Source organism: Fundulus heteroclitus, chromosome 21 (assembly GCF_011125445.2).
Source record: "Fundulus heteroclitus isolate FHET01 chromosome 21, MU-UCD_Fhet_4.1, whole genome shotgun sequence".
Classification (NCBI taxonomy): Eukaryota; Metazoa; Chordata; class Actinopteri; order Cyprinodontiformes; family Fundulidae; genus Fundulus; species Fundulus heteroclitus.
Window position 1 is genome coordinate 39,944,446 of NC_046381.1, and position 14,252 is coordinate 39,958,697.

General features: G+C 39.9%; 1 protein-coding gene across 1 annotated transcript; it reads left to right on the forward strand.

Moving 5' to 3' along the window:
* The first annotated feature begins 6,745 nt into the window (after nucleotides 1–6,745).
* On the forward strand, nucleotides 6,746–7,936 carry LOC105921326 (caspase recruitment domain-containing protein 8-like). Its single transcript, XM_036125135.1, has 2 exons — nucleotides 6,746–7,552; nucleotides 7,652–7,936. Exons 1-2 carry the CDS (start codon nucleotides 6,746–6,748, stop codon nucleotides 7,934–7,936), a joined length of 1,092 nt encoding a protein of 363 aa, XP_035981028.1.
* The last annotated feature ends 6,316 nt before the right edge of the window (nucleotides 7,937–14,252 follow it).

A 14,252-nucleotide genomic window follows, 5' to 3' on the forward strand; every position in this document is an offset into this window, starting at 1 on the left:
TTCTGTCTCTAGACACCTGTTTATGTTTTAACAACACATTCAGTGTTATCCACAAAAAAACACTAACACCCGCGCTCATTATTAGTCTGTCAATATCGTCCCAAAGGCAGCTGCAATGTGCCGCAGCTATGCGCAGTGCGCACCGATGGCAGGACGCTATGTGGAGAAAATGCAGGCAGATGAAAAGAATAGCAATGAGCTTCTCTGTACATGTGAAAATCTTTAAAATAATAGAAGAAAAATGGAACCAGGACCTGTGACAGCCTGGCCATATTATCGTTTAATTTTCTGAATGCAATCACAGTCAGAAACGGCGCCACATAATCTCTGTAGAAACCCAGGACGCACAAAACTGTTTTAAATGGAGAACTTCTATTTTACTTTTTCTTTTATTAAAGGCATTATTTGGCATTATAAAATCCACGAACTCCTGCCTGACAGCCTGGTGCTGAACAAAGTTCACTGTAGCTTTTGGTTTGCCAGGGACGGAAAGAAGGCTTATTATGGAAGATTCTGAGGAGATTTGGATTTAGTAATCTAGTTTACAGCTTCATAAATCACTTCCCACATCAATTAAAAGGTCACATACTTGCAAATGGCATAAACGTTAGGTTTGCACATGTATTTTCTTGCTGTCTTGCAAACTTGACAACGTTTCTGTTGTTCTATGTGATCTAAATTTGCTCCGCATCTATAAACCCTGCCTACTGGGGTGACGTCAGCGACTCTGTGTTTGTTAACCGCTCGAATATTAATAAGAAATCAGTTATTGAAATGAATAAACGTTTGTGTTCATTTCTTTGTTTTTTCCGTCAAACCACCTTAAACCACGTTAACCAGCTTACATGAATTTGGGGCATCTGCAGAATTATATCTGGAAGCTGCGCCCAAAGAGCACCTGGCCCACACTCATACACATGCAAATGAATTTGCATGGCAAATTTCAGTAAAAAGGCAATGGAAAATGCTTTACATGATTGAAAGATAGGAAAATCGACACAGAACAAAAGCAAGTTGGAATCAAATGTGGATACGAATGAAACAAAATAAAACATGGGGTATGGATACTAAGGGGGCAAATATTAAAAACAGTTGGACAACAAATTTAAATGAAAGTGCTCATTTCTATTGTAAGACTCCATCTGCGTATAACAGAGCCTTTGGTCACACCATTTTCGCAGTATATCATCAACTGGCATTTGAGACCACTGATCTAAAGATAGTTGAAACCAGAAAAGGACAAAGAGGCTACAGAGGTGAGCGAAAGCTGCATCTGGAGCTGATATCAGGACGTGGACATATAGTGACAGATTATATAAGTGTGACTGATCTTCACAACCTTTAAACTGGAACAACAAGTCATTAACTTTTTACATTAAAAAGGTATTACTATTCATTCAATTCTATTTTATTTATATAGCGCCAATTCATGAAACATGTCATCTCTAGGCACTTTACAAAATCAATCAGATTATACAGATTGGGTCAGATTATATAGATTGGTCAAAAAAAATACATCAAGACACTATATCTGACTGTCACACTATTTCTTCCAAAGATAGTAGAAATAAGTTTCCTTCTATTGTAATGTGATTTACAATCAGGAAATATAAAAATGATTTACTAAGACAGGTAAAGAATTTAAAAGGATATAAATGAGGATTTAACAAAAAAAATTGCAGATATTGCTAGGCAAGCAAGACAACTTAGGAGACAGAAGCACAATGATGTTAGTTTGAAATTGATCAAATGACAAATCAGTTTAAACACAGAAAGAGTTGACAAAATATATGAAATAGATAAAATTGATGTAAGTATATTTGACCTAAAAACAATTGGTTGTTAGTATTACAATGAAGAACTGTTAAATAGTTAAAAATTCACAGAAGATACTCTGTCACATGTATACAAACAGCTGAATCTTGTATTACAAAATATCTAAAATAAAAGACTATTTGAATCAGTTTAAAGACAGATTCAGCATTATTGCAATTACAGAAATGTTCAAATGGAGGGATCTGATCTGTTTTTATAAACAGAAGAAATACGGCGGAGTTATAGCTTTGTACATAAAAACTGATCTGAAATGTAAAATTGTAGAAAACAACAAAAATGTCATAGAAATTGGGACAGTGGAAATTATACATGAAATATTCAAGAATATTATAATAAGCTGTGTATATAGAGAACCAGATTCTTTCACTGTGACATTTACTGATAAACTAATAGAATTATACTATCAGATTTGTCACGATGAACCCGAACACACACACACCACACATGGAGCTGAGTTTTGTGAGTTTATTGAAAGATGTGTTGTGAAAGATCTGAACCAGAGTCTTTACTGGGCTGGAGCAGGTGAAAGATGAGTACAGAAGCAGGCAGATGGGAGGGAGCTAGAGGACCGTGGGTGAGCCCGGGACGGGACCTAAGGCTGGGAGTTGAGCCCTGGAGTGGAATCCAGGCAGGGGAGAGTGTCCTTCAGGATAGGGAGGATGACAGCAAAGAGGTCCAGGAGGAGCCGTAAGCTCAGCAGCAGAGTGAGTACTTGGATTGCTGAGTCTTGAGGTGTAGCTGGCAGTGCTGAAAGGTTCATGGGGAGACGGGCAGACGGGCAGGTCAAAACTGCATCATGACAAAAACACTTTGTGTGGAGACTTAAATATTAATCTTGTAAACTCGAATTGTCAGAAAATCTGTGATTTTGTAGATTCAATGTATAGTATAGGCCTATTCCCTTTGATAACAAAACCAACATGAATTACATCCCAAAGTGCAACTGTAATCCACAATATATTTACAAACAGGAAAGATATAATTATTAAGAATGGAATCTCGATGACAGACTTTAGTGACCATTTACCAGTTTTTTTTTGTATTTAAACATAGAAATTGGTATAAAAGTGTCATGAACCGAGACAGAGGACCCAGTATTCAGCCAGACAATCAGAGGTTCAGAATAAAAGACTATTTACAGATAGAAAACAGATACAACCCAAAAATGGGGGGGGGCGGGGGGGTCAAGCGAAAATGGGACTACAGTGTCCAAAACAGTCCAGAGCCGACGGTGCTTCCAAACCAAAGGACAGATCCGGTCAGGCAACAAGCAGGCAGTCAGAGCAGAACAGGTATGCAGGGAACAGGCTAGCTCTGATAACTAGAGGCAAATCAGGTCAGGATCAACAGGCAATCAGAACAGAATATGCTAGATAAGACTCACCAAAATGGCTATATGATCTAGCAGAGAACGGAGGAGGGAGGCAGGTATAAATAGAGCAGTTAACAGGTGAACAAAGTAGGAAACTGATTCCAAGGAACAGGTGGAACTAATCAGAGGAAGGGTGGTGACAGAAAGTAAACCGAAGCTGATTGGATGGTGACTGGTGACAGGGAGTGACAGCAAACTGATAGAATGTTGACTGAGATGTGAACTGGCAGGTGAGAACAGGTTAACTAAAACAGTTTCAGAACAAATCAAGACAAACCCAAACTAAAACAGAACCTAAACCTATGACAGAATCTAAAACTAAGACCGAACTCAAACTATGACAATAAGGACAAACCTGTTGTACAATTCAGAAGAGACAAACCAGATAAAGCCCTAGAGGCACTAAATCTGGACCTTAAGAATTATTATGTCAATGATGTCAATGTAGCATATAATTCATTTATGAGAATTCTGATGAAATCATACAATAAAATGTAAACTAATAAAAATTACTAAGAAAATGGTTAAATAAACTTTGGATGACTAAGGGTATAAAAAATGCCTATGCTAAGAAAAATAGTTTATATAGGAGTTTCTTAAAAATACAAAGGAAGCAGAGGACAGGTACAAAAAATATAAAACAAATTAGTGACAATACTTAGGAAGCAACAAAAAAAAGATTCCTATGGTAAACAATTAAATCAATCAATCAATCAATCAATCAACTTTATTGTCAATTTCTTCATATGCTCCAGACATACAAAGAGATCGAAATTACGTTTCTCACTATCTCACGGTGAAGACAAGACATATTTACCAGACTAAGTACACAGACAACATAACATTCAGATAAAAGTAAATAAGAGGGCACATGCAGTGAAGAAATAAATAAAAGCAGCAAAATTTGGTTTTGAAATTGGACAGTAAATAAAATATTAATGCAAAAATAAAATATTAGTGCAAAAGTTCTGTTTTTTTGTATTAATAGGAGTCATTTATGTAAGTCCTGTATTTTCTGGATAAAAACAACAAGTTTCAAAGTGCACAAGTGTGCAGGTGGAGTAACGCAAGGCAAGGCAGGCATCTGTGGGTCCAATGTCCAGGATGTTATGTAGCTGCGGATAGATCAGTTAAAGAAATGTTTTACTTGTAAGAGATCAAAAAGGTTTTAGTTAATATTGGATAATAGTCAGATTAATACTCTGATTAAGTAAAGACTGGTTCCTCATTAAGTATTTGGTATGATTTTTAACTACATGAAGTTAAAATAGTACCTCAATAAGGCCGGGCTATTTGTTCCCTTGTATGTAAGGGTTAGCTACCCATTAGTTCCCAGTTTGTTCCTCTTTGGTTTCCCAGGTAAATAACCAGTAATCTCTTGATAAGTATTTAAAAATTGACCTAGCTGCAATCACCCTGTCATGGTTTTCAGATGTTTTGCCCACATGTAGATACGAACAGGCGACAGCATATAGCTTTAAACAGTTTATTAGGAAATGTGCAAATAACAAGGACGAAATAATGACTGCAGCAGCGAGGTCTGAACGTCGAAGCAGAGGAGACTGCAAGAGAACGGAGTTGTTAGATCGATGGCTAGAATCCAGTAATTGTCAGAACGTGCTCTGCTTACCATTAGCCGGGCGGACCTAACCGGGGAGGAGTGAGTGCCGAGGGAACCCTGTGAGCCTGCTCTAGATGGAGTAGGTGGCTAGTGGCTGGAGGGCAGCAGCAGCGGCTGACGAGGGATCCGGAGCAAGCCTCCGCTGGGTCGAGTGACAGATGGATTAACCAGAGTAGAAGCGGGGCCACCAGAATCTGGGAGGGGGACCTCAAGCCCAGCTGGGTAAGTTCCTGGGAGCACCAGAGCAAAATCTGACCCTAGTGATTCTGGAGGTGATTCTTCGGACGGAGCGTCAAGGCAGGTGAGTGCTTACCAGCACCAAAAAACACGACTGGTTTAAGGCTCTGGCGTCTTCCATCTGTCAGTGCTCTGCTTAAGAAGCCAGAAGAAGCCGCCTCCAATGAGCTTCAGGTGTGGACCACGCCCCCATAGCCAACTAGACACACCTCAGGAGCAGAGTTAGAGCAGGCAAACACAGAGAACCCTGACACACCCCAGTTTTTATTTCTTGAATAATGTGGTGTTTCAATTGTAGACTCTGTAGTAATAAAAAGACAAAACTATACTTTATCGTATTTAATCTAAAGGGCAGAGGGATGTTTACAGCTTCAGTACTAGGCTCTCACACGCAACAATGTTACAGGTAGATTTCTGTACGCAAAAGAGAATGGTTCATTCCTCACACAGGCATTAAGTAGGACCAAAATTATGTCCACCAATTCAGGGGCGTGCCCAGTATGATATCAGTGTTTATTCGTCACGTTGGTGGACTAGATCATGCTATAATGCAGACTTGTCCTAGCTGACACGTTTCCCCTAATCAGTCTTCTGTCCAATCTAACCATGTCAGACTCTGTCTCCAATGTCTGTTGTCTGTCTGTAATTTTCATGGTAACTGTCTACTGCAGCTCAGTCTGTGTAATCTGATAATCCCTAATATAAGGCTGGGGTGTGTGCTCCCCAGTAAGTTCTGGTTAACTACTAATTAGCACATGATTAGTTCCCAACGAGTTCTTATTGTAGTTTTACCTATTGTTTTAATATTATGAGTATTAACAAGAATTGTCATTATTCTTAATTTCCAGGGTGCAAGATCCTTTGGCTGCTGACAGAGACAAAACAAGACATTGTTATGTTCTGAAAGGAAAACTGACCAAAAAAAAAGCTAAGAAGAAGAAATAAAATGTCAAGAAACTTGACCTTTGGTTGGAAGGAAGATCTTCTGAAAATTATGTAGAAATTGGAGCAAATTAAGAAGTTGACAGTGGAAATAGCAGACTAAGCTCTGAAAGTCAGGACCAACCTAAAGACAAGTCAATTCTGAGGAAATCTACATGGCTGCACAAATGACCGTCACAGAGACAAAAAACTATATCAATAAATCAGTTAGTCCCGGACATTGTTCTGGCTATCCCCCCATCAAGATCAGTTCTTCACTCACACATAAACAAAACTACCACCAGTACAACCTAAGATCTTCTAGTAAACGCAAACAATGTTCAAACGTTTTCAGGAGGGGCCTACCCCCGACACAGTCAAGTGATTTCAATGTTGTGTCCAATTTTGAAAGATCTCCCAATCAGCAAACAAAGAAGGCAGCCACAGACTCAGCAATGGGAAGAGGAATTAAAAGAAAAGGAAATCATCATCAAGATGATGTTGTGAAGAAAAAGAGAAAACAAAGAAATGAGCCTTCTCTAAAACTTCTGGATCAGCGTGAATTAGAAATCACTGAACCTGACTCCACCAGTAGAGGACAAAAACTTAGGATGAATGGAAACAGGTCCAATCATCCTTTGGTAACCAGTCCATTGGATACTCTTCACAGTGATGCATCCTTGACTACTGAGCCTCTGATTTCTCAGGATCCTCCTGCAGACGTCAGCAACTTACCCAGCGCTGCAAGTTTACCAGACATGAAGCTCCAGAGCAGCTTTGAGGAGTTTACTCCTGATTTCACTGGTGGTGGTGAAGATGATGAAGATGATGAAACCTACTGGTTGAGGTGCTCCAGTCCAGGTCTGTACCAGTGCAGAGTGAGTGGCCTGGTGTTTGCCATGAAGGGAGAAGGAGACGTGTCCTACAGGATTGTTTCTTGGAGCAGCAGGTTACTGAGCCAACATGGCAAGAAGCCTGCAGGACCTCTGTTTGACATCAGATGTCAGCAGCAGTCTGTGGCTCAGCTCCATCTCCCTCACTGTGAGATCCGCTCCACAGGAGGATGTACCTACCTGTCAGTCGCTCACATAGGTGATGAAGGCATTGAGTTCATCAAGCCTGAGGAGATCACAGAAACTCACGTCATCATCAACATCACAGGGTTTTCTGCTTTTGGTATCGTCAAGGATAAAGATTCTCCTCCTGACCCGGTCCAAGCCTTGGTTCTGCTGTTCTACAAGCCTCCAGCTGCTCCTTATGTCACATACCTTTGCCTGTTGAAAGCCTTGGTTCGGATGTTCCTCAAGCTTCCAGCTCCTCCTAATGAGCCATCTCGCCTCAATGTGTTGCTTCTTCCAGCAAATGTTGTGATCCGGGATGTGAAGCGGAAGAGAAAGGAATTTTATGGGACCGAGACGTTCATAGATGCACCTCAACTCTGCCAACTGCAGCCAAATCAGTTTTACACTCTGTCCACAGATCCTGCAGGAGACTCAGTTCTGATTCAGCCCACAGAGGCAGAGTTTGATGCAGAATCATACAACAACCACTTGACATCCATCCAGGTGATTTTAAAAAACCCCACTGAATATATTAGGCTGAGTGTTGAAGAGAAAAACAGCTCCTGCTGTGTTTGGGAGAGATATGTTCCTCTTTTACCTCAGAGAGAGAACACGGGTCTCTCTGCTGATGAGCAGCTAAGAGAACATCGGACCAAAATAATCAATGGGATATCAGAAGCAAATCTGAAGAGTCTTCTGGATAAACTTCTAGAAATAAACGTCATCAGTGATGCTGAGAGGGAGGAAGTAGAGGAAAAGAAAATAAGAGACAAAGCTCGACTTTTAGTCGACACGGTGAGGAGAAAAGGTGATGCTGCAAGTTCAGAGATGATCCGCCTTCTCTGTGAGCTCGACCCGTACTTCTCTGAACATCTGGGGCTGATGTGAGGAAAAATGAACAGGGTCCACTGAGAGCTCTGTTTTTTGTTAGAGTGAAAAAGTTGAAACGTTATTGAACCTTTATGATCTGCTTTTAATGATTCAAAACGAGGTTAAACCTTGTGAAGAAAGGACAGATGAGAATATTATTGAAAGGGAAGTGAATTCCACCCTGGTGGTTCTGTTACTGAGGTGCAGTGATGAACATAAAGAATCACACCTTCAAGAGACTAGAGGACTGTCCTTAACAGGAAAATTACCCAAAACAGAAAACAAAATTCACTTTAGAAATGAAGAAAGCAAGAAAATAATTGACTATTCCTCAGATATGGACCTCCATGAGAACATATCTTCCTTATTAATAGTAAATATGTATTCACAAGCTAGCTCCATTGTTCTGGACTCTGCATCACCTGCGTGGTTCACGGTTGGCTGGACTGTTGTCCCTGAGAACCAATCAGCATTGCCGTCTGATCTTTGGGTTGATCAACTACAGCTGTTTAAATATCCAAACTGTCTTTCTGCATGGCTGTGATACTCCTGTGTCTCTAATGTCTGCTCTGTCTCGCTCTGGATGAGACACTCGGTCAGTCCATTATGTCTCATTTAACCCCCTGTCTCTCATTCTGAGCCCCTTATCCAGCCTTCCTGGGAGGTCACATGTAATTACCCCTCAGAAACAGCTAACATATGTATTAGTACTGTAAATTTTTATTTGAAGTGTTCTGATATATCAATGTTTGTGATTATTTAACATTAAAAAAGTAGATGTTTAATATTACTCAGTAAACCACCAACTACCTTTATAATGTATAGTGTCATGCATGCCTTTGTTTTTCTTTGTATTTCTATATCAAAAATAAAATAGCCTTTCTCCATTTTATAGCTCTTGTTACCAGAACAAAAGCATAAAATTCATTGTTATTTCCAGCTTGTATAACCAAAGTTATATTATTGTATTACTATGTATGGAACTTAATTATAGTTGCAATAATTACACTTGAAAAGTATATGGAGAAAAGTTTACTTTAAAAACTGATATTTTTAATAGATTTATGACAGATGATTTAAATGTAACACATTAATTGGATGGACTAAAAACCAAAATTAAAATTAAAATAGATGCATTTATCAGTAGCTAGCAAACATGAAAAACAATGTATGGTGATGGCGGTTGAGGGATTTACTGTTTTTATGCAGATATAGAGGATAGCAGGTCACATATTGGTGTAATAGAAATCAGTGAGAGTTGATCATACTATTTATTTTCTCAGTTGAATGTTTTAACCACAGCTGTACAATGGCACAGTTGGTAGCAGTGCTGACTTCAGCAAGAAGGTCCTGGGTTCAAATCAAGTCTTTCTGCATGGTGTGTAGACCAAAAGACAACACAGACCAAAACGGTGACTCTTAGGTCTGTTGTTTACTGTAAATTGCCAGTACGGTTGTGTGTTTCCATTGTCCTGAGATAGACTGGTGACCTGTCCAGGGTGCACCACCTCCTGTCTTGCCCAGTGACATTTAGATACAGGCACCAGCCCCTATAAGCAAGTATAGAGGATGGACATTTTAACCACTTTTAGAATAAAGGAAAAAGGGATTCAGACCTTTTAGAGATCTAGACTCTGTAGTTGGAGGAATATCTGGTGTTTGTATGAATTTCATTGTATGTGTGTTTTTATTACAATCCCCTCTGTCACTATTGAGGGCCAAATGTGCCACAATCTGAAATAATTATATGTGAAATTTTAAATAAACCTGTAATTATCTGTAAATGAAAAATAAATATATTTACTAACATTTGATTCAATAAAGATGTGGTAAATTTTGTGAGTGGACAATATTTTCTTAAAAACACTACTACTAGGGGGAGTAGTGGCCTAGTGGTTAGAGCAGCACGCTTGCACTCATACAAGGATGCAAGTACCCGGTTTGATCCCCAGTGCCTGCACTCTGGGTCCCTGAGCAAGACCCTTAACCCCTGATTGCCCCCCAGGCGCCACACAGTGGCAGCCCACTGCTACCTAAGGGTGATGGGTTAAAAGCAGAGAACACATTTCATTGGAGTGTATGTTTCAATGACAATAAAGATGATATTACATATTACATTACATTTGTGACACTGTTGATGATTTATCTATCGTTATTGTTCGGGTGTTGCAATTTGCAGACGGTCACTAAGAATAGTGAACCCTGCATAGAGCAGTGATTTTTTTTTAACTAGTGTGCCGCGACACACTAGTGTGCCGTGAGAGATCGTCAGGTGTGCCGCGGGAAATTATCTAATATCACCTAATTAACCATTGTCGGGTGTCTGTGCTGTAATAAAGTGTAACAGATAATGTAATACTCTTTTATTTCAGTGAGTGGCAGCAGATGGCGATAAATGCCTGTAAAGACAATAGAGTTAGCGCTGCACGACACGTGACAGTTTGGGACCTCAGCAAGACGAGCAAGTGACAGTGATGGAGAAGTTTTTGAAAAGGAAAAATGCAAATGCCGAACATGGCCCTGGACAAAATTCTGACACAGATAAAGGCACTAGTATGAATGGTCAAAAGAAAAAAGACAAGACGGTGAGCTCAAGGCAATACAGCAAAAGCTATATTTCATTTGGATTTACTTTCACAGGGGATGCGACAGCACCGACGCCGCTGTGCTTGGTGTGCGGTGAGAAGCTATCCAATAGCGCCATGGTGCCCCTGGACAAAATTCTGACACAGATAAAGGCACTAGTATGAATGGTCAAAAGAAAAAAGACAAGACAGTGAGCTCAAGGCAATACAGCAAAAGCTATATTTCATTTGGATTTACTTTCACAGGGGATGCGACAGCACCGACGCCGCTGTGCTTGGTGTGCGGTGAGAAGCTATCCAATAGCGCCATGGTGCCAAACAAGTTTAAACGCCATCTCCAAACGAAACACCCTCCGTTCAAAACAAGCCGATGGACTATTTTGTACGCTTACGTACAAACAATGAAAGACAGGCAACTTTTTTTTTAGAAAAACCACAAAGTTAAACAAGAGAGCGCTCAAAGCTAGCTACCTTGTTGCTGAACTCGTAACTAAATCAAAAAAGTCCCACACTGTGGCAGAAACATTAATACTGCCAGCTTGTAAAGCCATTTTAAATGAGATGCTCGGCCCTGACGCGGCCAAAGAGATAGCTAAAGTGCCTCTCTCAGATAACACAATTCACAATTTTGGAAAAGATGCACATCAGTGAGAAATTTGCCTTGCAACTTGATGAGTCGACGGATATTAGTGGACATTCTCAGCTCTTGGCCAACATGTGTTTTGTGGATAGAGAAACCATTAGAGAAAACTTACTATTTTGCAAGGCACTGCCAGAAAAATCATCAGGAGAGGAAATATTTCGGGTCACGTCGGAATATCTTGACAAAAGCGGGCCTACGTGGGAAAACCGCACAGGTGTCTGCACTGATGGAGCCGCAGCCATGGTCGGGCGCATCAAAGGCTTCGTAAGTAGGGTCAAAGAAAGAAACCCAGATGTTATTGTTACGCACTGTTTTTTGCACCGTGAGGCCCTCGTTGCAAAGACCTCACCAGCAGATCTAGCTCCTGTGTTGGATGATGTTGTGCGCATAGGCAAGGCAAGGCAAATTTATTTATATAGCACAATTCAGTACAGAGACAATGCAAAGTGCTTTACATGATTAAAATATAGGAAAATAAAACAGAATAGTGTAGAAACAAAAAAAGAACATTTGAAAACAGTAAAACATTTTAACTTGAACATTCAAAGGCAATTTTAAACAAATGTGTTTTTAATCTCGATTTAAAGGAACTCAGGCTTTCAGCACTTTTACAGTTTTCTGGAAGTTTGTTCCAGATCAGTGGAGCATAGGAACTAAATGCTGCTTCTCCATGTCTGGTCCTGGTTCTGGTTCTGGTTCTGCAGAGCAGGCTGGAGCCAGAAGACCTGAGTGGTCTGGAGGGTTGATGCCCTGATAACAAGTCTGTAATGGATTTAGGTGCTAATTCAGGGATTTATAGACTAACAGAAGGATTTTAAAGTCTATTCTCTGAGATATAGGGAGCCAGTGTAAGGACTTTAGAACCGGGTCCATGTTCTCTACTTTCTTAGTCTTAGTGAGGACGTGGGCAGCAGCGTTCTGGATCAGCTGCAGCGTTCTGATCCATTTTTTAGGCAGACCTGTGAAAACACCGTTGCAGTAATCAATTCTACTAAATATAAACGCATGGATTAGTTTTTCCAGATCCTGCTGAGACATCAGTCCTTTAATCCTAGAAATGTTCCTCAGGTGATAGAAAGCTGACCTTGTAACTGTCTTTAGATGCTTTTGAAGGTTCAGGTCTGAGTCCATCACTACTCCCAGGTTTCGGGCCTGATTTGTGGTTTTTAGCTGAAGCGACTGAAGCTGTGAGCTAACTTTTGATCTCTCCTCTATTGGTCCAAAAATTATTACTTCTGTTTTGTTTTTATTCAATTGAAGAAAATTTTGGCACATCCACGTATTGATTTCTTCTAGTTCATAGTGAACTTTGTGAAGACGCGACCTTTGAAATGTCGCTTATTTGCGTCTTTGTGTGAGGAAATGGGATCGGAACATAAGGTCTTATTGCTCCACACGGAGGTCCGGTGGCTGTCGCGCGGCAAAGTGCTGGTCCGTGTGTATGAGCTGCGAGAGGAACTTAAAGTATTTCTGACAAACGAGAGGTCCGATTACTCAAAGCTGCTTGCAAGTGATGAGTGGTGTGCAAAGCTGGCATACCTGGCTGATATATTTTATGATCTGAATGAACTGAACACATGGATTTAAGGCCGAAATGAAAACCTGCTTACAAGCACTGATAAAATGAACGGATTCCGTTTAAAGGTGCAGCTCTGGCAACAACATGTGCAGCGTGGCAACCTTGAGATGTTCCCGCTCACCGAGAAACGTCATGATGGCAACACTGCTGTAATGTGCGAGGTGATTGGCACACATTTGAAAACTCTCAGGTGCTGGGTCCCAGGTATTAAATGGTCACTTATATACAGAAAGGCTATAATTTATTTACTTTCTTTTACTTTTTTTTTTTAGGTATCACATTACACATGTCAGCTTAAATAATAATACATATGATTTAGCAATGGTATCAAGGTGTTACTCGATTGTATCTGTTGCTTTATGTCTGTTGGTTGTGCTGTTCTTTTTGTGTCTCTTTCCAGGTGATGGAGCAGACAGAGGAAGTTTTATCATTCTCTTCCTTTTATCTCTTCTTTCTTTCACCTCTTCTCTCTCTTTTTTTTCTCTTCTTGTTTTTCTTTTACTCTCCTACTTTCCCATTGTAGTGTCCATATAATTTGATATTCTCCCTGCAGGAATCACAATAAAGCTATTTACACGCACAAATCAAGCGGAGCATTATGGCGAAAGCTGTTTGCTCCACTTGTGAAAGTAAAATCTGTCGAGCTCTATTTGGCATTAAGATATCAATTTTTATTGCCACATTGCTAGACAGGACACTGGGAAAAAAAAAAAAAAAAAAAAAAAAAAAGAAAACTCTCGAGGAGAAGTTGTCATTTTATTTCTCCTTAGCCTTCACAGAATTCCTTGACTGGGTTAGGGACCCATACAGCTCAGCGTCTGTTGCTGGAAAGGACATGACTTTAAAGGAGCAAGAGGAACTCATTGAACTGAAACAAGATTGTGGTTTAAAGCTAAACTTTGCTGATCTTCCTTTGAACATTTTTTGGTTATCTGTTGCCAAGGAGTTCCCCATTCTGGCCAACAAAGCTTTTTTGACATTGCTCAAGCTTGACTGCGATAAAAGCGAAAAACAGAGAGAGACTGAGAGCTGTTGAGGAAGAGCTTCGTGTGTGTCTTTCTACCATTCCTGCCAGGATATCCATTTTGTGTGTTTATCGAAACAGGCCCAGGTTTCACACTGAGTATAAATACATTTAGAAACTATATTATTAACTATATGTATTGTATGTACTGTGCAGTGACGTGCGGTAGGGTTCATAACTGGTGACGTCATGAGAGTCAGATTTACTAATATATACACTCTACAGAGTAGACTCAGTGAAAAGTGCTGAAGGACACTGATTGAGCCAAATAAATTCACCAAGACACATGGAAAAAATATTGATTCTTTGTTAAAAAAAAATAAAAATTAAAAAAATTATTTGTCATTTGATTGGTAACAGTTTATGAGTTATGATGGATTTCTGCATTTGTAACACATTTAAAAACTATAACCCACATCACGCACATTTTATTACAAAAACAAAACATGAATAATTATCGCTGTCTTACCTCTACTTATAAATGAAGTCCATGCGCAGCTCTT

Excerpts from the sequence above, each read along its gene's own strand:
- LOC105921326 (XM_036125135.1), top strand. The coding sequence starts at position 6,746 with ATGAAGCTCCAGAGCAGCTTTGAGGAGTTTACTCCTGATTTCACTGGT. Across the intron at positions 7,553-7,651 it reads ACCACTTGACATCCATCCAG|AGAGAGAACACGGGTCTCTC; the intron begins GTGATTTTAAAA and ends CTTTTACCTCAG.